At 38.6% G+C, this 27,400-nt stretch overlaps 1 protein-coding gene across 2 annotated transcripts in view; it reads right to left on the reverse strand.

Annotated features, from left to right (window-relative positions):
• Window positions 1-27,400, reverse strand: part of LOC127433692 (tetratricopeptide repeat protein 28-like) — a 383,729-nt gene that overhangs the window by 18,928 nt on the left and 337,401 nt on the right. For both annotated transcript variants that reach the window (XM_051685795.1, XM_051685796.1), the window contains 4 exons: window positions 19,370-19,499; window positions 19,036-19,254; window positions 13,697-13,871; window positions 3,799-3,939 (listed from right to left, as the gene is read on the reverse strand). In XM_051685795.1, coding sequence (XP_051541755.1) covers window positions 3,799-3,939; window positions 13,697-13,871; window positions 19,036-19,254; window positions 19,370-19,499 — 665 coding nt within the window. The remainder of the gene's footprint in view (window positions 1-3,798; window positions 3,940-13,696; window positions 13,872-19,035; window positions 19,255-19,369; window positions 19,500-27,400) is intronic.

A 27,400-nucleotide genomic window follows, 5' to 3' on the forward strand; every position in this document is an offset into this window, starting at 1 on the left:
TGTGAGGTCATGCATTACACTCATTTGATTATGGGAGTTTAGGAGTTTTAGACACCCCATAACCACTGTAAAATCAGCCTGGAGTGGCATATTGCTTTAATCTACCACAGATACAGGAAGTAACCCACATTTCTGCTTTGAACCTCTTAAAATAAAAACAGTTAACCATATCACCTTGTGGATGAAAAACATCTTGTTATAAAGAATTTGTGTAGGTGTACAGTATGACTCCACATACTCTTGGTCTAATCGCCATCACTATGGTTACTAAGCAGTACGGCAGACAACTTCCTTCCTACCTCCTGTCATAGAGCTCTATCATTACACGCCTTCAAAGAGACAACAATAATAATAATAATAGACCTCCTAGAAGACAGACCAGGGTTGCCCGAATTCTCTCAAACTCTGGCATCTATGTGGAGGTTAATCGGGTGATCACACACGTCCTGTTCTCTCCCGTGAGCCTTGTTAATGTTTAATGAGCATCAGCGATTGGGTTGACATCAACCGGAATAAAAAAAAAGAGGGCACGGATCACGTGTGAAGATGAGATTGATTATTTAACGGAACAGTTCACCGCAAAATTTAAATTCTGCAATTATTTAGTCACCCTCATGTTGTTCAAAACCTGTTTGCTGTAACTGATTCAATGGAAAATAAAATGAAGAATTTTCAAATTAATTTCACGCAGCTCTTTTCCGTACAAGCTCCAAAAAAAGGACAAAAAAGCACCCTAAAAGTAGTCGCTATATAAAATTTGTGTGTTATATTACAATTTGTCTGAAGCCATACAATTGCTTTGTGTAAGGAATAGAAACAATTTAAGTGGTTATTCACTGTTAAAGAAATATTCCGGGTTCAATACAAGTTAAGCTCAATCAATTTGTGGCATAATATTGACTACCACAAAATTAATTTCGACTCGTCCCTCCTTTTCTTTAAAAAAGCAAAATGGAGGTTACAGTGAGGCACTTACAATGGAAGTGAATGGGGCCAATTTTTGGAGGGTTTAAAGGCAGAAATGTGAAGCTTATAATTTTATAAAAGCACTTACATTATTTTGTTAAAACCTGTGGATTATTTGAGCTGTAAAGTTGCTTAAATCATTTTTACTGCTGTTTTAGGGTCTTAGGGTTAGTTGACATTACTTCCTCATGGCAATGAAGTTTTAAAATTGGCTATAACTTCACATAGAAAAGGTTAATAAGCGATTATATCACACTAAAATCATGTTAACACACATATTGTTTATGTCTTGTGGCTATACATTTGAAAAAGTGAGTATTTTAACGTTCAACAATTGGCCCAATTCACTTCCATTGTGAGTGTCTCACTGAAACCCAGATTTTTGCTTTTGTTATAGAAAAGGAGGGACGAGTCAAAATAAATTTTTGTGGTAATCAATATTATTCCACAAATTGATTGAGCTTAACTTGTATTGAACCCGGAATATTCCTTTAATCTTTCCCCTCTGCCGTGGACCTGAAATTTAGTAATGGATGGATGAATATTTTAATACAGGGTTTCTCAACCATTTTTGGGTTGCGGATCATTGTCTGCTGGATCGCACAGTCTTTACTGTCGTGGGTATAAATGATCAGTTAGAGGAATAGAACAGGGCAACGGTGACCTCTATTGTCGAATTGTGTTAATATCTCCAGGTTTACGTAAATGACCGTAAGAGGCTGTATTTCTCTGATGTTAATTATTAGCTGGACATTACTGATGTGAAAAACAGCACCTTTGAAAAAAGTTATTTTTGATCAAATCTAGACAGCAGCCATCACTCCAACACCTTATCCTTGAGTAATCATGCTAAATTGATCATTTGGTTCTAGAAAATCACTTGCCATTATATCAAACACAGTTGAAAGCTATTTGGTTCATTAAATGAAGCTTAACATTGTCTTTGTGTTTGTTTTTGAGTTGCCACAGTATGCAATAGACTGGCATGTCTCAAAGTCAATATTAGGTCAAAAATGGCAAAAAAGAAACAGCTTTCTCTAGAAACTCATCAGTCAATCATTGTTTTGAGGAATGAAGGCTATACAATGCTTGAAATTGCCAAAAAACTGAAGATTTCATACAAAGGTGTACACTACAGTCTTCAAAGACAAAGAACAACTGGCTCTAACAAGGACAGAAAGAGATGTGGAAGACCAGATGTACAACTAAACAAGAGGATAAGTACATCAGAGTCTCTAGTTTGAGAAATAGACACCTCACATGTCCTCAGCTGACAGCTTCATTGAATTCTACCCGCTCAACACCAGTTTCATGTACAACAGTAAAGAGAAGACTCAGGGGTGCAGGCCTTATGGGAAGAATTGCAAAGAAAAAGCCACTTTTGAAACAGAAAAACAAAAAGAAAAGGTTAGAGTGGGCAAAGAAACACAGACATTGGACAACAGATAATTGGAAAAGAGTGTTATGGATCTTAACCCCATTGAGCTTTTGTGGGATCAGCTAGACTGTAAGGTGCGTGAGAAGTGCTCCGACAAGACAGACACATCTATAGCAAGTGCTACAGGAAGTGTGGGGTGAAATGTCACCTGAGTATCTGGACAAACTGACAGCTAGAATAACAAGGATCTGCAAAGCTGTCATTGCTGCACGTGGAGGATTTTTTGATGAGAACTCTTTGAAGTAGTTAAAAAAAATTTCAAATTGTAATAGTAATTTTTCACGTTATTAATGTCCTGACTATACATTGTGATCAGTTGAATGCCACGTCGAGAAATAAAAGTATCAATTTCTTTCCATAAGAGCAAAATCTGTACATTATTCCAAACTTCTGGCCACCAGTGTATATAATAATTTTCTATTTTGACCTATAAATAAAAAAGTAAAAAAAAGGTTGAAAATAAAATAAGTGTTATCACCCATCCATACTGAAATTCTGAATAAGCTACATCAAAGGGGACGACTTTCTGTGCATAATGACAAAAAGCTATCATAAAGCACCAGAAGACTCAGAATATAGCACAGGAGTCATATTCATTACTTTATTTCGTTTTTATGGTGTTTTATTCCTTTTCTGGAGCTTGACAGGCATAGTCACCATGAACTGTCGGTATGGAAAAGAGCTCTGCGATTTCTCCTTTTGTGTTCCACGCAAAAAATGACAGCATACAGGTTTAAAACGACATGAGGGTAAGTAAATAATGACAGAACTGTAATTTTTAGATAAACTATTCCTTTAACGCTGTGGCATGTGCTCATTAGGGCAGAGGAGGTGTGGAGAGGCGGAGGAGAGAATCGTGCTCTTTGTTTTAATGAATATAGCGAGATGTGAAGCTCTGAGAGCTCTTAATGAGGACCGGAGCTCTAATGATGGCCCGGCTGACCCTGTCTTTAACAACGCACAGCTCCAAACCCTCTCTGTTCCTGTCTCACCCGTCCTAATTCTCTCTTTCTCTCTCCTCCCCCTCTTTCAGCGTTAATGACGATCTCTCTCGTTCTCTTGTAATGAATCGGGATGTGAAGGACTCGACTGAATGTAAAAGATTCCCTTCATGCCGACAGCCTAATTAAAGTCTGTCTGAGCCTAAGCTTTACCACCGGCAAAGTTTAGATCTATTACGAGCAGAAATGTTCACTAAGTGCTTAATGATTTGGTGATTGATTGGTTTTTCTTTACTCTTTGTCTGCTTCAATCTCCTTTAGATTTAAAAATATACTTCCTTCAATTTTCTTTCCTAAACAAATAACAGGATATACAGACATACTGTAAGATGACTCATTATAGCCTGTGAAAGAGCTCTGAAAGCTGGTTCATGTGATGATCATGTGACTGACCTGTTGAAGAGATTGTTTCTGGACACCATCCTCAGGAAGCCAGTGGGGTCGGTCACTGAATTGAGTTTATTATTGAGTTCTTCAAATTGCTGGTCCAGAAGATCACCAGCTTCACTTTCAGTCTCACTGCTGGAACACATTCTGAAACACAACAAACACACCACAAGACAAAGTTGACACTTAAATGAAATACAATCGAGATCTCCGGTAATGAAGTCTTAAGTCTTCCGAGCTTTGAAAACGAACACACATACACACACATGTTTGTTGACTTGCCTTTTTCAGCATCCATTGAGAATCAACAACAAAATAACAGAAACAGAGCAAAACGGCATCCACAATCACAGATAATTACACACGAATCACTCAGGAAACGCACTTGCAAATATCTCTGATTAGCTTTAATGACAAAACAGATCTCTTCAGTAATCGTGCTCATCTAAGACGACACACTTGGATTCGTCTGTTGGGTTAATAAGGTTTTATCCACCTCAACCTAATTACACACAAAATGCGCTTCATTTGCAACAAATGCATGTGGATAAATGACGCAGATGTTCCGCAGATTCTTTTGGACAAATTATCAGATGGTATTAAAAAGGATTCAAATGTTCCACCAACATCTGAATATCTCATTAGCGTGCGAATTTATGTAAGCACTTTGCTTTAAGAAAGTCAAAAGGAGAATGTTTAATAATCCTGTTCCGGAGATTTCCAAACTATTCCAAGATGCTGAGCCACAAACATTCCTCTCATTTTGTGTCTGTTTCAAAACCTTTATCTACCAAACATGTTCTTGCGACGGAAGCCAACCCAAATTCTGTTGAAATTTTAATTTGATTCTTTGTCAGGGTTCACACCTCTAGGATGGGAATAATCTAATTTCGGTTCCAACCAGAAATGAAAATCACTGGAAGAGAAATCTGCTCTACATATTTGCAAGCACGGGTTGTGTGTAATGCCAACAGACTTTGGCCAAGTCGTTGGGCGACTGCGAACTGTGAACTTGAGCTGTTGTAGATGTGGCCACAGGCTCTGTTTAGGCAGCGTGCATTGGAAATGAGGGTTCCTCAGATGTGTAGACAGCACCCTAGGTGTTGTGCTCACCCCATGTGCCAGGCAAAGATAGGCCAGGATACTTTCAAAGAGAATCCTTCTCCCATAGTGACTTATACTTTCTGGACAGACATGGGAGGTTAACTAAGGCTTGGTGTGAATGCTTGGTCCAAACAAGTTCGATTCCATCCATGGTGTGTTTATATCATCAAGTGCACCAGCATTATAAATTGTGGTAGATGTTTACCAGACATATCCCTTTGGTTGTAAAAAAACAAACAACACACACAAAATGGCACTTGCATCAATCTGCTGTGGATGCATCGCAAGAGATGTGAAGAATGACAGCTGTTCGTAGACAGCAATTTCTGCTGAGAAAAACAGCAATAAGAATGTATTTTACTAGGATATGCAATTTGTGCGTCATCAACAGCTGTTCACATGCATGAATTTGGTCAAATTGCTTTAATTTGAACAAACTCCAAACTTTAAGTTATAAACATTGGCATGTAACTCGTCCCACATCTTTTGTGTTTTGAACATAAATGACACCTCAGATCATGTGGCTTGTTGAGGAGAGGTGTGCAACTACTTTTTCAACTTGTGATTTTTACCTGACAATCAGACATACAATAAAATCCCAAAGACTTGCACTGAAGGAGGAACACGAGTCATATTTATAGACCATAATATCACAGAGACTTGGGTGAACTCTTTTGACTTGGGCTAGTAAGAAGCAACCACCTAGAAAACCTTTCAACCACATATTAATGCCCACAATAACCAAACAGTAATGCCCTGGCAACTACCCACAACACCCTAGCAACCACACTGCAATACCCTGGCAACTACCCAAAACACCATAGCAACCACCTGGAAACACCCTTAAAACCAACAAAAACACCCTAGCAACCACACAGTAACACCCTAGCAACCCCTGCAGTACCCTAGCAACCATAGAGTAATGCCCTGGCCACAACACCTTTGCAACCATCTGGGAACACCCTTAAAACCACCCAAAAACTCTGGCAACCACACAGTAATGCCCTAGCATCCACCCAAAACACCCTAGCAACCACACAATAAAGCCCTGGCAACCCTCCACAATACCATAGCAACCATAGGGTAATGCCCTGGTAATTACCCCAAAATCCTAGCCACCACACAGTAACACCCCGGCAACTACCCGCAACTCCCTCAACTCCCTCGCAACCACCTGGAAACACCCTTAAAACCACACAAAACACTCTAGCAACCACACAGTAACGCCCTAGCATTTACCCAAAACACCCTAGCAACCACACAATAACACCCTGGCAACACCCCACAATACCCTAGCAACCATAGTGTAATTCTCTGGCCACCATCCACAACACCATAGCAACCACAGTGTAATGCCCTGGCAATCTTCTATAACACTCTAGCAACCACACAGTAATGGCCTGTCAACTACACAAAAAACCCTAGCAACCACACAGTAACGCCCTGGAAAATACCCAAAACACTCTCGCAACCACCTAGAAAACCTTTCAACCACATATTAATGCCCACAATAACCAAACAGTAATGCCCTGGCAACTACCCACAACACCCTAGCAACCACAGAGTAATGCCCTGGCAACTACCAAGAAAATCTAGCAACCACACAATAACACCCTGGCAACACCCCACAATACCCTAGCAACCATAGTGTAATTCTCTGGCCACCATCCACAACACCATAGCAACCACAGTGTAATGCCCTGGCAATCTTCTATAACACTCTAGCAACCACACAGTAATGGCATGTCAACTACACAAAAAACCCTAGCAACCACACAGTAACGCCCTGGAAAATACCCAAAACACTCTCGCAACCACCTAGAAAACCTTTCAACCACATATTAATGCCCACAATAACCAAACAGTAATGCCCTGGCAACTACCCACAACACCCTAGCAACCACAGAGTAATGCCCTGGCAACTACCAAGAAAACCTAGCAACCACACAATAACACCCTGGCAACTACCCACAATACCACAGCAACCACAGAGTAATGCACTTGCCACCACCCACAACACCATAGCAACCACAGTGTAATGCCCAGGCAATCTTCTGTAACACCCTAGCAACCACACAGTAGAGCCCTGGCAACCACCCAAAACACCCTAGCAACCACACAATAAAGCCCTGGCAACCCTCCACAATACCATAGCAACCATAGGGTAATGCCCTGGTAATTACCCCAAAATCCTAGCCACCACACAGTAACACCCCGGCAACTACCCGCAACTCCCTCAACTCCCTCACAACCACCTGGAAACACCCTTAAAACCACAAAAACACTCTAGCAACCACACAGTAATGCCCTAGCATTTACACAAAACACCCTAGCAACCACACAATAACACCCTGGCAACACCCCACAATACCCTAGCAACCATAGAATAATGCTCTGGCCACCATCCACAACACCATAGCAACCACAGTGTAATGCCCTGGCAATCTTCTATAACACTCTAGCAACCACACAGTAATGGCCTGTCAACTACACAAAAAACCCTAGCAACCACACAGTAACGCCCTGGAAAATACCCAAAACACTCTCGCAACCACCTAGAAAACCTTTCAACCACATATTAATGCCCACAATAACCAAACAGTAATACCCTGGCAACTACCCACAACAGCCTCGCAACCACCTGGGAACACCCTTAAAACCACCCAAAACACTCTAGCAACCACACAGTAATGCCCTAGCATTAACCAAAAACACCCTAGCAACCACAAAATAACACCCTGGCAACTCCCCACAATACCCTAGCAACCATAGTGTAATGCTCTGGCCACCATCCACAACACCATAGCAACCACAATGTAATGCCCTGGCAATCTTCTATAACACTCTACCAACCACACAGTAACGGCCTGGCAACTACACAAAAACCCTAGCAACCACACAGTAACGCCCTGGAAAATACACAAAACACTCTCGCAACCACCTAGAAAACCTTTCAACCACAAATTAATGCCCACAATAACCAAACAGTAATGCCCTGGCAACTACCCACAATGTCCTAGTAACCACACAGTAATGCCCTGACAACTACCCAAAACACCATAACAACAACCTGGAAACACCCTTAAAACCAACAAAAACACCCTTGCAACCACACAGTAATGCCCTAGCAACCATAAAGTAATGCCCTGGCCACACCCCACAACACCCTAGCAACCACCTGGGAACACCTTTAAAATAACCCAAAAAACTCTGGCAACCACACAGTAGTGCCCTAGCCTCCACCCAAAACACTCTAGCAACCACACAATAACGCCTTGGCAACCCCCCACAACACCATAGCAACCATAGAGTAATGCCCTGGCCACCACCCACATCACCTAGCAACCACAGTGTAATGCCCTGGCACCTACCCAAAAAACCCTAGCAACCACACAGTAACACCCTGGCAACTACCCGCAACACCCTTGCAACCACCTGGGAACAGCCTTAAAACCACCCAAAACACTCTAGCAACTACACAGTAATGCCCTAGCATTTATCCAAAACACCATAGCAACCACACTATAATGCCCTGGCAACCCCCCACAATACCCTAGTAACCATAGAGTAATGGCCTGGCCACCATCCACAACACCATAGTAACCACAGTGTAATGCCCTGGCAACTACCCAAAAAACCCTAGCAACCACCTGGGAACACCTTTGAAACCACCCAAAACACCACAGAAACCACATAGTTATGCCCTAGCATCCACCCAAAACACCCTAGCATCCACCCAAAACACCCTAGCAACCACACAATAACACCCTGGCAACCGCCCACTATACCCTAGCAAGCAGATAGTACTGCCCTAGACACCACCCACAACAACCTAGCAACCACAGTGCAATACCCTGGAAATCTTCAATAACACCCTAGCAACCACAAAGTAATGCCCCAGCAACTACCAACAACACCCTACCAACAACACAGTAATGCCATGCAAACTACCCACAAGACCCTAGCAACCACCTGGGAACACCCTTGCATCCACCCAAAACACCTTGGCAACCACACAATAACGCCCTGGCAACTGCCCACTATATCCTAGCAACCAGAGAGTAATGCCATAGCCACCACCCACAACACCCTAGCAACCACAGTGCAATGCCCTGGAAATCTTCAATAACACCCTAGCAACCACACAGTAATAACCTGGCAACTACCAAAAAAACACTAGCAACCACCTGGGAACACCCTTGCAACCACCCAAAAATCCCTGACAACCACACAATAATGCTCTAGCATCCACCCAAAACACATTAGCAACCACACAAAAATGCCCTATAATACCCTAGCAACCATAAAGTAATGCCCTGGCCACCAACCCAACACCCTAGCAACCACAGTGTAATGCCCTGGCAATCTTCTATAACACCTTGGCAACCAGAGAGTAATGCCCTGGCAACTACCCCAAAAACCCTAGCAACCATACAGTAACACCCTGGCAACTACCCACAATACCCTATCAACCACCTAAAATCTCCCTTGCAACCACCCAAAAAACCCTAGCAACCACACAGCAATGCCCTAGTATCCACACAAAACACCCTAGCAACCACACAATAACGCCCTGGCAACAACCCACAACACCCTAGAAACCACACAGTAACACCCTGGCAACTATACCCAACACCCTAGTAACCACATAGCAATGCCCTGGCAACCACCAAGAACACCTTGGCAACCACATAGCAATGCCCTGGCAACTACCCACAACACCCTAGCAAACACAAAGTAATGCCACGGCAACCACACAAAACTTCCTAGCAACCAATCTGTAACGTCCTGGTAACCATTCACAACATTCTAGAAACCACCAACAACACCTTAGCAACCATACAGTAATGCCCTGACAACCACTCAGAATACACCAGCAGCTACCAAATAATGCCCTAGCAATCTTCCATAACACCCTAGCAATCACACAGTAATTCCTTGGTAACCACCCTCTACACCCTAGCAACCATACTACAATAATACCCTAGCAACCACATTGTAATGCCCTGGCAACTACCCACAACACCCAAACATTGTATGATTGACTTTTGCATGGGCAACTCTTCAGAAAATGTAAACATCTAGTTGTAGGCTGAAATTCTGCATTAAAGAGACCCTGTTATGGTTTTGGGGATTTTACCTTTCCTTTAGTGTGTAATATAGCTGTTTGTGCATGTAAAATGTCTGCAAAGTTACAAAGCACAAAGTCCACGCCAAAAGGGAGTTACTCTCTCCCACAGAAAACACTGCTCTTGAACTGCCTGAAACGCCTGGTTTGCAGTCCAGACATTACTTCCGTGACTTAGCTATGTCACTATGTAACACATTTGCGTAATGCCCAGCTAGGGGCTACTTTAAGCTGAAGCTCGGTTATGGTAAAGGGCGTTACATTTCCGATACATGCTCTTAGCGGTTGACCAATCACAACAGACTGGGCCAGCTGACCAGTCAGAGCAGACTGGGCTTTTCGGAAAGGGGGGCTTTAAAGAGACGGGAGCTAAAACAGAGCGTTTCAGACAAAGGGTGAAAAGAGGTGCTGCAGCAATGTACAGCGTGCAAACCTTCTAGTAGACTCCCAAAATAAAATTATGAACATGTAAATGAGCATAATATGGGCTCTTTAACCTTTAAGATAACCTTTGGATCAATGTTTATGAATGTCATGATATTCTGCATTTGGTTAAAGCACATTTGCAAGAACAACACTACAGTCAACATCCACAGATCTGCCATAACTAAAACATGGCAGTGATTTTGCAAAATGAGGGATAGTCACTCATATTGCAGACAGCTGCAGGTACCACAATTCCTCTTCTATCTGCACAATGAATGGGATCTTCAAAGGTGGCATATTGCACCTAACCAAGTGGAAAAGATTGCTCGGAGCCCCTCAGCCAAGCACTAAATTATCCTTTAACGGGCAGGGAAGAGCACAGAGCTTGCCTGAGAAACCCATCGCACGTCAAGTGACTAATGCGCTGGCACGGGCGCAATAGACTCACAGCATTCCATACGCGTACAATAATGGCCTTTGTTTCAGGCTGCTACTAAAATCTCACCGAGAACTTCTGACGCTCCCATCTCTCTCTCTTGCCCGCTCTTTCGCTTTCTACATCTCCAAACCTGCCTGCGCCTTCACCTAATTACGTGTCAAAGTGTACTCGACTCTGCAGTACAGAGTTCTCTCAAAGCATTTCAAAGGAACATCAATGTGAGGGGTGAAAACTCTCCGGCATTCTTTTAGTTAGCTCCACAGGTCCAGAGATCACTGCAGCGTGGCCTCCACCCCTGCAGCGGCGTGTAACAGCATCGGTGAGTGTGCCGACATATGCATCCTGCAGGGCATGTGTGCACACACCGCCACTAACAAACGTGACCGCATTCATCAGGATATATTTAGGAGGTTGGAGAACAGCTGCGTGATGTATACAAAACACAAATGCGTTTTACATTTAATCTGTACCATTTTTATGTTCAGCAACATTTAATTGGGTGAATAAGGGGCTGTTCAGAACAAACGCATTTAGCACTTAAAATAGCTAGATGCAGCAACGTGGCTTGAGATGCATTTAAAATTTTGACGAGGAATGTTTCGAGTTCAATACAAGTTCATCTCAATTGACAGTTTTTGTCGCGTAATGTTGATTACCATTAGAAATGATTCCAACTCATCCCTCGTTTATTAAAAAAAAAAAAAAAAAAATCTGTTACAATGAGGCACTTATAATGGAAGTCCATAAAACATTTGGTTTTAAATGTATAGCCACAAGACGTAAACAAAATGCATGTTAACATGGTTTTAGTGTGATAAAATCAATTACAGGGTTTAACGTCTTTATGGCAACGAAGCTGTAAAATTGGATATAACTTTACACAGAAAACATTAGTAAGTGATTTTATCTCACTAAAATCATGTATACACACATAATGTTTATGTCTTGTGGCTATACTTTAGAAAGAGTGAGTATTTTAACGTTTATGGATTCACTTCTTTTGTAAGTACCGCACTGTAACAGATTTTTGCCTTTTTATTAACCCTTTAAGCCCTGAAGGTGTTTTTAAAGATTTCCTGTTTCAGACGAATACCCAAAATTAAAGATATATAACTATATATATATATATATATATATATATATATATATATATATATATATATAAAATAGGGTCAAGTGTTTGGTATCATTGTAAAGAAAACTTTTCAAATTTGTTACTGATATAGATTATGATACATTCTGAGACTCTCAGCCTAAGAAACAGCTGAAAAATCACACACACAAAAATGTTACATTATTACAACATTATATATCTCTGGGTGTAAATAAGGTGGCTCCGAAAAACTGCTTTTGTTTTGTTACCAATCATGTCAACTGTATCTGAGAAACATTTTGTGTTAATACGACAAAGCAATAAAAAGTTATAGCATTACAAATATAAGTTATCATAGTGTCCAAAAAGGTCTCCATGTGTCCAAATGCCTCTCCAAACAAATAAAACATAATAATTGTACATAAGAACTAATTACACATGCAAACACAACGACTAAAAGTTTGCATAGCATGCGGACATGATTTTAATAATGAGATTTCACAGAATGAGTTTCATTCTGTGCCATTTGAGTCATCATTGAGTCTGTGTCATGTACTTGGCGCCATCTTCTGGTGGCCATATGTAACATTGTGCTTCATTGTGTGTGGGCTCGTTTGAAAGATAATCACCTCCTCTAAGTGATGATATGTGATATTTATGTTCTGTTTATTTTTCGTGAAGTTATAAGCAAAAACGCAGCATATAAGCAACACCAACATAATTGTCAATGACATATACTTAGCTATTACTCGCTATATTTTTATCTGTGAGTAAAACAAATAGGCTGGTTGTATTCTACGCTTTGAGAACTTTCCAACAACATGACACATGGCTGTTTTATTAGTTTTAAATTTTTTCTGATTGCAATAATAAGTACAGTGCAATTTTCTTTTTTAAATAAATGATCAAAACTGAACACTTCTGATTTGTCTGCAAATTTCAAAGCACTTGTTCAGTTTTTGTAATAATGTCTGCATGCATTACAAAGTAGAGCTAAGCTTTCAAACGATACCTATTTTGATCAGGACTGTAGTTATTAATATTTAGAAGAGGGACGCGTTGAAATTATTTTTTGTGGTAATGAACATTATTCCACAAATGCTGTCAATTGAGCTTAATTCTGACCTGGAACATTTCAGTAAAACTGGTGTTTGAAAAGCACAGCACTGAAAAAAACAGTCAAAGATGTCCGTCTAGTGCATGTTTACAGAGAAAAACAACAAAAAACAAATGCGCAGGCAAACGTAAAAATGCATATGGTGTGAACGGCCCCTCTATACCTCTGTATCCATTTTCAACAGAAAACCATTGGTATAAAATTGACTTTGAATGGATTGTTTTAGAATATAAAAATTAATTCACACAAGATGTATATTAAAAAATCCCCTTGTAAATAATAGCTTTTGTTTATTATTATTTGTAACATCTGATATAGTTCATTATTGTCCTAGTTCTACATATAAACATAAAATAAGAGTTGATGTTGATTTAATTCTTAGGGTAAGAGGTAACATTTGTATTAATAAATCGATTAAATTGAAGTATTTTACATAAACGGATGAGACAGTCTGTTGTGTAAATGATAAGAAAAACTGCCCACATAAAGGTACAAAATGCCCCTGAAAATCAAATGTAGAATCTTAATTTAGAAGTTAATTTCTTACACTGGTGTAAGTAGGACCTCAGAGTAACCAGCGTGATTTAAGCGTACTACCTGCTGTAGTAGGAATCAACTCCCAGAGCTACGCGTGCATTAGCGATGTGCTGCTCAAGAGACGAGCCCACGGAGCTGGTGCCCGCAGGCACAGTGGCGCCGCCCTCCTGGAAGTCTGACGCCCCGCCCTCTGACGCGCCCTCACCCAGATACACCTCATGGAACTTCAGGATACCTGGGAAATGGAGAGGAAATACTTTGCTGATTTTGGCAAAGAGGAAGACATTGGCTATGTTTGTAATCATATATTAGCATACTACACAGCATGTACCGTATACTGCATACTATTGTTAAATAGTATATTAAACAGTACGCAGGATGCAACAACAGCTGGTTTTCCATGCATGTTGTACACTGCAATAATAATACAAGTAGGATGTAGTATGCCTTTCAGAACATATCCAATATCTAAAAGTTCTTTTTTCTTTCACTTTGTGAAGAAAATGTCCCTTCTTGTTGGTACAGTGTTATTTATCAGAATAGACCAAACAGTCTCATCCACTCGAGAGCTCTAGTGTTTCAGACATTCAGCACGTGCCTTGCGTATTAATGAAGTTAGAATAACATATAGAAGCACACAAGAGTCATATCCAAGGTCAGCTGTCTCCTATGAGGGGCTAAAATCTAGTTAGATGAATATTCTAAATAAGCAAAACCACTCCTGGGGTTCAAATATATGTTTGTTTGTTTGTTTGTGTGAGCTTGTCTTTCTCTAAGAGACGTCATGTTAAAATAAATAAATTATCCTAAAATCAAAATGAATGCAAGAAGACTGAAGGTCAAGTTTACTCTCCAGAACATCTTCACTTATCCCGATACAAACACTGCTTTTTCAAATCTATAGTTATTCGTTATTGTTGCAGAACGTTAACTTGCATTAAATTACTGTTTGCAGGATTTTAGAAAGGCTAGTAGTCTAAATAGCTTTTTGATGAAAAGATTTAAAAGATTTTATTCTTTAAAATGACAGAAATAATGCACAATAAGACCAGGATTTAAAGCCTGAGGTGTGTGGACACATGTGTTCTATGTGTGTTGTTGTGCGTGTGGCTGGGTTTTGGTTGGGTTTAGGGAGGCAGGTGGTACTGCTGCTTTGCGTTAATTCACAGCTTTTTACCAGCTTCACCAAACAGCAGGTGGCACGAGTGAAGCTGCGGGGAACAGAAGGTGTGTGGGATATGACACTGTGAAACACACCGATCAACTGAGCATGTGTGTGTTTGTCACTGGCAGCTTTAATTTTCAATATGAAGCAATGTCTCATGTGGCAAACCCAGATTTGGTCAAATAATCGTTTCTTTGTTGTAATGTTTAGCATAAATGTACAGTGTATGTTTGTGTCATTCTGCAAAATCAGGTGGCTTTTGTGTCCCACATTCATTAAATAGCTGACATCAACTTGTAAAGTGCTATTGTAGGTATATTTCTGAACAAATCAGCAAAACATATTTTTAAATGTTACATTTATTTTTCTTCCTTTATAAAAATGACTTTTTTTTGGCCTGTCCCCACCATTGTGTTTCCAGCTTCTCCTTGCTGTATTAATAAATATGCACATTTTGATGAAAAAAGTTATGTGTTATGTGCCTACCCTATTACCATCATGACTATTTCTTATTAAAATAATAATAAAATAAAAAAAAATCCTTCTGACATCATATCACATCTTATCTTATTGTTTGTTAGGTTTGACAGAAGGGGGACAATCTTACTTGGTCAACTATGTTACTTTGCATACTAAATAATTATTGAAAAAAATATATTATACTGTCAACTCTGTTACTTTCAATCCTGTTATTATCAACACTATTACTGTCAATCCTGTTATTATTAACAATGTTATTTTCAATCCTGCTATTATCAATATTTTTACTGTAAACCCTGTTACTTTCAATCCTGTTATTGTCAATTTTGTTACTGTCAATCCTGTTACCATTAATCCTGTTACCTTCAATCTTGTTACTGTAGACCTGGCTGCTTTCAATCCTGTTATTGTAAACACTGTTAATGTCAACCATGTTACCTTTAATCCTGTTATCAATACTTTTACTGTAGACCTGGCTGCTTTCAATCCTGTTATTGTAAACACTGTTAATGTCAACCATGTTACCTTTAATCCTGTTATCATCAACACTGTTACTGTAGACCTTGTTACTTTCAATCCTGTTATTGTCAATTTTGTTACTGTCAATCCTGTAACCATTAATCCTGTTACCTTCATTCCTGTTACAGGCAACCATGTTAACTTTAATCCTGTTATCAATACTTTTACTGTAGACCTTGTTACTTTCAATCCTGTTATTGTCAACACTGTTACTGTCAACCATGTTACCTTTAATCCTGTTATTATCAGCACTGTTACTGTAGACCTTGTTACTTTCAATCTTATAATCGTCAACCATGTTACTGACAACCATGATACATTTAATCCTGTTACTTTCAATCCTTTTATTATCAACACTTTTACTGTAGACCTTTTTACTTTCAAACATGTTATTGTCAACAGTGTTACCTTTAATCGTGTTACTTTAAATCCTGTTGTTGTCAACACTGTTACTTTCAACCTTGTTACCTTTAATCCTGTTACTTTCAATCCTGTTATTGTCAACATTGTTACTGTCAACCATGTTACCTTTAATCCTGTTATTATCAGCACTGTTACTGTAGACCTTGTTACTTTCAATCTTATAATCGTCAACCATGTTACTGACAACCATGATACATTTAATCCTGTTACTTTCAATCCTTTTATTATCAACACTTTTACTGTAGACCTTTTTACTTTCAAACATGTTATTGTCAACAGTGTTACCTTTAATCGTGTTACTTTAAATCCTGTTGTTGTCAACACTGTTACTTTCAACCTTGTTACCTTTAATCCTGTAATTGTCAACACTGTTACTGTCAACCCTGTTATGACAATGCAATTTATAACCACTTTATAACCATTCTTTGTCTAATAGAATGTTTAAAATCTTCAAGAAATTTACTTTAAAATGACTTTTTAAAATAGAACAGACTCCCGTTTCATATAATGACCTGTTTGTGTTTGAATAAAACAGAGAGAGTGAGTTACACACACATAAGGTTCTTATTGATTTGTGAGTGTAAATGTGTGCAGTGTGTGTTGTTTTGGGCTGTTTTCAAAAGGACAGACAGCATCTCAGTGTGTATCCAGACTGGGTTCTGATGAACTCTTCAGCTGTTTGCTGCTTCTGTCTGACACCTCCGTCAACCCCCCACCCACATTACTCCAATTCATTCATCCAATCTGTCTGGGCACAGCAAACGCCCACCTCTACATGCAGTATATCAGACATCATGTAGTAAACCCACCTGTCTTTAGTGTGTACAATACGGAAAGACAAGTTTAGTAGGTGTAGACGCATCCTTGCATTCCGTTCTGTGATATTTTTTAATTGTTGTGTATTCATACATCAGATGGACATTGTTGGCAATTGCATTGTGACTTCCATCATGAACGTTACATTTTTAAAGTTTGTGAAAATAGTTCCAATATGTTACACTGTGCATAAATGTCAGTTTTAAAGCAATGGAACACTGGGGTCTCAAACTCAAATTACCCTGGGGCCACTATTCAGGTGGTGTCCTTCATCGTGAGCCAGTTGAACAGTTCAATACTATTTCAGTAGTAGATTTATTTCAGCTGGACGGGCAAAATAAGTGACTTCTAATAGAAGAAAAAACAAAACAAAACGGAGCATCCACAAACTAAACGCAAATTGCAACAAGGGCTGATTCCAGTATAGACATGACCGTTGATCATAATGGAAGCGATCTAGTTTTGTCAGGTTTGTAATAAGCCATGTGGAATATATTAGGCTATTGTTTAATAATTCTTTAAGAGAACAATGGGGAACATTTAAAAGACAAACCAAACCAAGGTAAAAAATTATTTGTGGGCTGCATTTGAGGATAAATACTCCTGAGGATCTAGAGTGTGTTGAGCTTATACAGCAGAAATTGCAAAATTTGTCAGCTATTTTATAAGAGGAGGCTCTTATATAGTGCAACAGTCTGTTTCAGGAAATAAAAATCTTCTTCATTTTTTCCAAAAGTGAACTGATTACTAAAGATAACTTTTAAACCTTCAAAGACAGACTTACCATGAGCTCTGAGGTTGTACATCGATGGAATATGCTTCTGCTTATGCCATCATATTTTTTATTTATTTTTATTGTGTTTAATAGCGGAAGGTGAAGAACTACACTATCCATGATCCTGAAGGGAAACAATCCACCAATCAGAGAACTGTGGCAAACAAACCGCGGCAAAAGAGCTCTGCAGCGACCGCCCACTCGCATGACGCACTATGAATGACACAATCAAGTCGGTCTCTCTACACTCTCAAACTAGTTATATATTTATTTGCAATATACTTTAAATATACTGATTCTTTAAATCAATAGTTTTATTCACAATGCATCATGGGATTTTTGTTTTTTAAGAGGTTTATTAAAAAGTCTTTTACCTTTGTCTTTTTGTCAAATTTTCAAATACTTTTTTGCTTCATAACAAAGTTAGTAATGTTGTGATTCACCTCAGAGCTGGTTTGGTCCATGGCTTATAACTATATTATTAAGGATTTTATGAAAATCCCTATGGGAAAAATGAATGGGAAAAACACCTCTGACAGTACCAAGACAGTTGAAAAAGTGAGCAGGCACTGTTAAACTACAATAGCCTGTTAAAAAAAAAAACTATTCTGTTAACAAGGCTGGGCATTAAAAGAATAGTTCATCCACAAATTAAAATACTGTGATTATTCAATCACCCTTATGTCGCTCCAAACCATTATGACTTTCTTTCCTTAATGGAAAACAAAAGGATTTTTTTTTTTTTTTAATTACACACATAATCAAAGTCAACAGTGACTACAGGCTATCAAGCTCCATAAGAAACCAAAAAAACATCACAAAATCACAGTAAAAGCAATAGATACGATTCATACACTAAATTTCAAGTCTTCTGAAGCCATATGATATCTTTGTGTGAACAACAGACTAAAATTTACATTGTTATTCCCCCCCTTTAAATAAAATCATCGATCAGCAGAGCTGTGGCTTTAAAATCAAATATGGCGACTACGACGGAGATTGGACGTCGATAACATCAAAGCTCATTGGTCCTTGCTTGTAATCAATGTCATACAGATTTGGAGTGACATTAGGGTGAGTTAATAATGACAGAATTGTAAAAGTATTCCTTTAAAAACATGTCTGGAGAGCCACATTCTGTGCTAAGTCTAATTCTCTAAGTTCTAAGTCTCCTTCACAATCCCAAATCATGTCCCTGGCATGTTTGAGTTTGTCTCTTACCGGATCCAGGGGCCAGGAGCCAGCTGTACAGATATCCAGCAGCGAGGGAGAAGTAGAGCACCAGGGCACGCTGCCCGTTCACAGTGTCCAGTATGTGCTCTACGGTCACAGGGGTGTACGGATCGGAGTCCTGATGACCTGTCTGTCTCTCCACCAGCAGATCAGCAAAGGCCCGCGTGCGTCCGCGCTCCGCTACGGCAAGAGCTTCATCATGGTGACCTGAGTGAAGATGAGATGTCAGTGCTTGTCTTCATAAACATTTTCCTGCAATGTTATCTAATGAGATAACGTATGGTGTAAGCATTATGGAGAAAGTAAAGGAGAATATCTGTACCAAGGCTCACAAGGACCCTCTGGAGAGCCTGGTACGAGGAGGTCTGCAGGTCGAACAGGGAGAGTTTGTAGTCGGTGCTGTGCTGGGCTTCATGACGGATGGTCTCGAACAGAGCCGAAGCACGATACAGCTGTGAGACAAAAACAAGATTATGTGCGTTACTCACATGTGTTTATAATAAAGCACTGACCCAGGCTGACACCATGCACGAAACACTACCACGTGTGTGATATCACGCTACAGAGATATATAATGCCTAATGAAAGCAGCACGTCTATCTGCAGTGCTCAGATATAATCAGAGGAGGGCAGCAGACATCTACACCTACATTTCCCACCTAACAGTAGGGTGCATGCTCTTTTTAATGTTGCTTTCTCATTTCCTTTCATCAGATAACAGCAAAGAAGATTAAACACTTAAGCATCATACATAGAATCTCTGATTTTGAAAAGAAAGCATTGATCTTAATGTGATAATGAACATGTTAAAAAGTAGGACTGGGTATCGCCAACTACCTCACGATACATCGCAAAATGTGTCAAGATTCAATAAATCGCATCGGTATGCTTTAAACCATCATTATTGGATTACGAGTGAAATTGTACCAAATGTGTTTTTGCTATACTTTTGTAAAGTACAATGCCTCATTGAAGTAACTGAGGATGTTTGGAAAAATTTAAATGTTTTTAGAATGTGTGCTTAATTAGACAACCTTTTCTGTATTAATTGAACTGTAGGAAAATATATGAATGCACATATAAATAATTTAAAAAATAAAAAACTTCACCAAATGTGCGAGAGACACCCATCATGTTCGCTGCACTTTTTTTGTAAAGTAGATTGCCTCACAGAAGCTGATGTGGACGCATCAGAATTTATACTTATTTAGACAGCCTGCTTCTGTATTCATTGAACTTTAGAAATGTATATGAATATACACATTAAAAAAAAAAAAATTTTTTTTTAAAAATCTAGAGAGCATGGTGGCTAGTGGACGATAAAATGACGAAATACTAATAAATATATTTATATTTAAATCCAGTTTAATGATTGTATATAAAATGTATTTAAATGAGTACTTCTTTTACACATTTATTTTACAATACTATAAATATCTGAAAACAGAAACTGCACAAGGAGTAATGTCACATGAGACACATGAGTTGTGCTTATTTAGAAGAACTACAATTTTTGTAGGAAATTAAATGAATGTACATATAAATATTAATAAACCAAAATGTTTATTTATTTTTTAATGGTTGATGCTGATATCCAGGACTGATAGCCGATATAATGACCAGATACACATAACAAATAACATGTACACACATTTTATGCATTATTTATTTTACGGTATTTATTTAAAATTCGCTAAAAAATAGAAGACAAAAATGCACAAAGACAAATGCAATTTTGAGATTGTTCTTATTTAGACGAAGTACGACTTCCTGCAGGAAATTATATGAATGCACATATAAATAAAAAATAAACAATGATTTAAATTAGTGGTTGACCAATATGTTTTTTTTTAACGATTGATGCCGATATCCAGGACTTACAGCTGATATAATGACGAAATACACAAAACAATTTAATGATAGCAAATAACATGTACACACATTTTTCGCATTTGATTAACACATATTTTTTTAACGTATTTATTTTACAATATTTATTTAAAATTAGCTTTAAATATATCTGGAAAAAATACGCAAAGAGAAATGCCATTTTCAGAATTTGCACTTATTTAGATGATATACGATTTCCTTAAGGAGGGCCTGGGTAGCTCAGTGGTAAAAGACGCTGGCTACCACCCCTGGAGTTCGCTAGTTCACTAGTTCGAATCCCAGGGCGTGCTGAGTGACTCCAGCCAGGTCTCCTAAGCAACCAAATTGGCCCGGTTGCTAGGGAGGGTAGAGTCACATGGGGTAATCTCCTCGTGGTCGCTATAATGTGGTTCGTTCTTGGTGGGGTGCGTGGTGAATTGAGCATGGATGCCGCAGTGGATGGCGTGAAGCCTCCACACACGCTATGTCTCCACGGTAACATGCTCAACAAGCAGCGTGATAAGATGCGTGGGTTGACGGTCTCAGATGCAGAGGCAGCTGGGATTCGCCACCCAGACTGAGGCGAATCACTATGCGATCACAAGGACTTAAAAAGCACATTGGGAATTGGGCCAAATTGGGTGAAAAAAGGGGAAAAATCCAAAACAAAAACAAAAAAATAGTGGTCGATATAAAACAATTTAATGATAGCAAATAACGTGTACAAAAAATTTACGCATTTCAATTATCACTTATTTTACCCTTGTTTTTGTTTTGTTTGTTTACAATATTACTTACAACTCAAACAATAACAACAAAAAACAACAACAACAAAAAAACATAAAATGTGCATTATCCAATGACAAGGCTGTGAGAGTTTCGAAAATGCTCTCCATTACTGCAATTTTTTGTAAAACTACGACATACGAGTTTTCAAAAGAAAATAAATTAGTGTGGATGTCACCTTACTTGGCCAGCTGGGCACAGTTATTCATGCTCATACTGTTAGAAATGGGCAATATCGTTTGAGCAAATATATCAGTTGCTAATCTGAAGTATCAATGCAATATTATAAGCGACAGAACCGTGCCATATAACGATATTCATTTGTATCAGCACAGACCTATCAATAAAGCTTCAAAAACAGCGTAAAAAAAAGTCTGAATCACAATCGTTACTTTCATAAAAGTCTGGTTCTCGTTTAGCGATGGAAATCAAAAGTGTTTTTGGAAGAGTTTGTGTGTGGTATGATTGACGTGGTATTTCTCACTAATGATACACTCTCCTTCAGTACGACAGAGTCACTGTACATCTGTCTGCGACGGTGCCACCGCATGTCAGAGAGACTCGCAGATGCTGTCAGGCCGCGTGTGTGTATATGTGGTGGTAGAACACGTGTGTTAGACGTTGAATATGTGAGTGTTTATGTGTTTTCAAGATGTGTGTGTTTGTGCATTGGAATGCAGCTTTGTCGGCAGCAGAGCCCTTCATCAGCATACAGAAAGGCCAGTCTGCAATCAATTATGTGCGCAATGCATCAGCACACGCACACACACACACACACACACACACACACACCAGGGAGGAAGGCCATGAACAGCTACTATTACTAGACCCACAAAAAACACACACACACACCCGTTGCTATCAGCTGACTCAAGTTTCTTTTCATTTCTTCTACTCTGAGGCCAGACACATACTCTATGCAAGTACACAAACACAGATGTGAATGTTTGGACAAGTCATTACAACACTGGCAGAAATTAACTTTTTTATTAAGGGGCAACTTTTGCTCTGGATTTAAATTTTAAGGGCATTTTTTATCTTTACGTGGGCATATTTTTTCTAACCATTTAAAACAAACTGTGTCTCAACCACAAAAAATTATTTTGACTTTTTGAAAAAAAATCTGGGTTACAGTGAGGCACTTACAATGGAAGTCAATGGGGCCAATCCGTAAACGTAAAATACTCACTGTTTCAAAAGTATAGCCACAATATATAGTTTTGTTTTTTTTTTGGGGGGGGGGGGGATTTTTCCCCTTTTTCTCCCAATTTGGAATGCCCAATTCCCAATGCGCTCTAAGTCCTCGTGGTCGCGTAGTGATTCGCCTCAGTCCGGGTGGCGGAGGACGAATCCCAGTTGCCTCCGCGTCTGAGACAGTCAACCCCCGCATCTTATCACGTGGCTTGTTGAGCGCGTTGCCACGGAGACATAGCGCGTGTGGAGGCTTCACGTCATCCACTGCGGCAACCACGCTCAATTCACCATGCGCCCCACCGAGAACAAACCACATTATAGCGACAACGAGGAGGTTACCCCATGTGACTCTACCCTCCCTAGCAACCGGGCCAATTTGGTTGCTTAGGAGACCTGGCTGGAGTCACTCAGCACGCCCTGGGATTCGAACTAGCGAACTAGCGAACTCCAGGGGTGATAGCCAGCGTATTTTAGCACTGAGCTACCCAGGCCCCCCTAAAGTTATCCAATTTTAAAACTTTGTTGCCATGACAACATAACACGTACACTGTTATCCCGCAAAAAAGACAATTTAAACATATTTACAGCTCAAATAATACACAAGTTTTAACAGAAGAATTAATGTAATTGCTTTTATAAAATTATAAGCTTCATGTTTCTGCCTTTAAACCTTCCAAAAATTGGCCCCATTCACTTCCACTGTAAGTGTCTCACTGTAACCTCCATTTTTGCTTTTTTTTTAAGGAGGAACAAGTCAAAATTATTTTTTGTGGTAATCAACATTATGCCACAAATGCTGTCAACTGAGCTTAAACAGTGTTAAATATCAACACTATGGCACAATAAAATAAATAGCAAAAAAACCCCATAGACATAGGAGGCACCTGAGTATGGAGTGCCACAGGGATCAGTTTTAGGGCCTCTGCTTTTCTCCTTATACATGCTTCCCCTGGGAGATATTATCAGGAATCGTGGAATAAGTTTCCACTGTTATGCAGATGATACCCAACTTTATATTTCATCTAAACCCAATGAAAATTCACAATTCTCCAAATTAGCAGAGTGTATCAATGAAATCAAAGACTGGATGGCCAGAAATGTCCTTCTACTCAATTCCGACAAAACTACTGAGGTACTAATTATTGGACCAAAAACCTCTAAAAATAAGCTGATAAAATATAATTTGACTCTCGATGGATGTACAGTTACACCATCTTCTACAGCGAAGAACTTAGGTGTTATATTTGATACCAATATGCCCTTTGAAAATCAAATTTCCAGTGTTTGCAGAACAGCATTCTTCCACCTCAGAAATATTGCTAAGTTACGACACATGCTCTCTGTTGCTGATGCCGAAAAACTAATTCATACGTTCATGACCTCAAGACTAGATTATTGTAATGCATTACTGGGAGGATGTCCAGCAAGTTCAATAAATAAACTTCAATTGGTTCAAATTGCAGCTGCCAGAGTGCTGAATAGAACCAAGAAATATGATCATATTAGCCCCATTTTATCCTCGTTACATTGGCTACCTGTTCAATTGCGTACTAATTTTAAAATTGTGTTAACTACATACAAAGCTTTGAATGGTCTAGCTCCACAGTACTTAATTGACCTTCTGACACGCTATATTCCATCACGTTCAATACGATCACAAAATTGAACTGTGATGCACCTCATTGATCTCTGCCTGCATCACCTTTGTCCATTGATGGACTACACTCTTGAAATGGAATACATAGACTATCATTTAATTGCCAACAAAAGCTTTCATCAGCCAACTAACAAGGACAATGCATCTATGTGAACTTCTGCAGTTAATCCAGGATGGACTTCAAAGACATTAGTCATTAATTTTAAACCATGACTTGCACTGCACACAAATAACTAATACTGGCATTATTCATGATGTTAGCCAGAGGGGAAGTGAGCCTGTTTTCTCCCAAGGTTATTTTTCTCCATTAACCAACATTTTATGGAGTTTTGTGTTCCTTGCCACAGTCACCTTCAGCTTGCTCACTGGGGTTATAAATAGATATTACAGTTTCATTTTTTTTTATTTTATTTTTTTTAATGCATGATTTCCTTTAAAGCTGCTTTGAAACGATGTGTTGTGAAAAGCACTATACAAATAAAAATGACTTGACTTGAGTCATAAAGACCATTACAAGAGTGATGCTTACTTGCTATACCGTGTAGCGCGCACACAGCTGGACATCTTGATAAAAGCAACACGGATTTGAATCTCTCTATAGAATTCTGATCCGATCATGTACATTGAGGCGTGTCTGTTTGACTGGCAGCTGTTGCCAAAGGCGGGCAGACGAGGGGACCTGAGGCTGACTGACTCTCACTCTCTCTCTTTCAGTCTATACTAAAGGACGTCCCTCCCTGATGGCACAGCTGCGTAATTGACAAGACAGACTGTATAATGATATAAACACATTATCCTCTAATCTCGCCATCTCCCTGAAGACGGTTGGCACATATGAGATCAACAGTCGTCTGAGTTCTAAAATCCCGACTGCAGAAATCGGTTTGTCGCCATAGCTGAGCCGAAAGTGTCACTCTGTAATTTAAAGAGGAAGGACAATCTAGAGTCTTCCTCCCAAGGCCTTTTGGCACGCTAGAGTCAAAGTCATCATATAAACCTTCAAGAAAACCTAAAAAAATCTAATGAAAAGTGTTGGTTTAAAAAATAAATAAATAAATAAATAAAATAATAATATTTTTTATATATATATATATATATATATATATATATATATATATATATATATATATATATATATATATATATAAATCTAGTCTCATGTCATTAACTTACGTAAAAGTTTGGTACACATGTTTCCGTCTGATGAGTCCATCAGTGTCAGATGTTTTTTTATTTTTTATTTTTTTTAAGGCACAATGTTTGACCCCTGGAATTGATTTAATGCACTTTTTTTTTTCTTTTTTTTAAGAAATATATATTTTCACAGTACACTTCATATTAGCTACAAATTCAACAACTCTGAGACAGTGAGTACAGATATCTGACAGCAACAGGTCACTACAGTGACTAAATATACTGTACCTATAATAAAATAGTATGAAGTATATCAAATGCTAGCTAACTATACTTTATATTCCATATTTTTGTCCAAAAGAGAGGGTAGCTCGCACACAATGTGGAGAAAAAGAAGTCTTATAATTTTTCAGTATATTGAGAGGCCAAAAAGTGCAAAAAGTGCTCAGTGCGATTTACATCATCATCAGTAAGCCATTTAAATATTCGATATTCACAATTTTTTTTTCAGATTAAATTTTTTGCCCATACAGTTTAATTTTTTTTTTTTTTTTTGACTAGTTGAACACAAGGTGACAGTTCGGAACACCATTATTTTTCCAGTTAGTTTGGTGCTACTAGTGGCACAGAAATTACACACTTTAGCTTTACCCATTTATTTCACTTGTGTATCATTGAATCATTTTTTAAACCATTTCATTGAAACGAACAGTCCAAATGAACTGATTCGCTATTTTTACATACTTCTCAACACTACATCCAAATTGTCAGTGGTGTGACTACTGAAACACTCTGTGCAGGGATTTCTCAAACAAAGTGGAAGTGGATCTGAGCAGGCTGAAGTGTTTGCTGATGACTGCCTCTCGTTGGACCCACAGACCCAAATCAATTAGGGCCTAAATGGAGTGGGTGTTTGTTTGTGCAGTTCGGCTCCCTGCACATCAAATTCGGCCTCTTTGTTTGCCTCACACAGTGATGAAGCCACAAGTGAAGGGATCTGACGAAGATGACAAGTCCGCAAACATCCGAAACACACAGACACACTCTCCACCCACAGACAGATCATTAGAAGAGGCAGAGACAGTGCAGTTCTGTCAAGTGAAGCGTTCATGAGTATCGAGTGCATCTGCGCAGCGAGAGCAGTAAATTGGCAGAATAGCTGTGTTCTGATTCACAGGGTCCCTACGAATTGTTCTCCCTACACACTAAGGCATATCTGAAGAACTTCATGTCATTTGAATGATGTGCAACGTCATCAAAATACAGAGGACTAGGAGTGCCACTTAAAAAAAACAACTAAATAAATAAATACAATAAAAAATAAATCAAAGTAATAATTAATATATATATATATTAATATATATATATATATATATATATATATATATATATATATATATATATATATATATATAATAAATAATTTTTTAAATTGACAGATTTATAGTAATTTTAAACTGTTTGTTTAATTCATGTTTTAAAATTGAGTTACATGTAACAGTAAAATAATCAATTAATAATTTTTAAATTGACAAATAAATAGACAAATTTGTAGTTAGGTAGTTATATATATATATATAACACAATTATTTAAAAATATAAAACATTTTAAATGCAAATTATAAATTGAATTATTTATATGAGAAGAAAAGCAATTGGCAAATTTTTTTTTTTTAAATGATTTATAAATTTATTATTTTAATGTTATATTTA

Source organism: Myxocyprinus asiaticus, chromosome 43, assembly GCF_019703515.2.
Source record: "Myxocyprinus asiaticus isolate MX2 ecotype Aquarium Trade chromosome 43, UBuf_Myxa_2, whole genome shotgun sequence".
NCBI lineage: Eukaryota > Metazoa > Chordata > Actinopteri > Cypriniformes > Catostomidae > Myxocyprinus > Myxocyprinus asiaticus.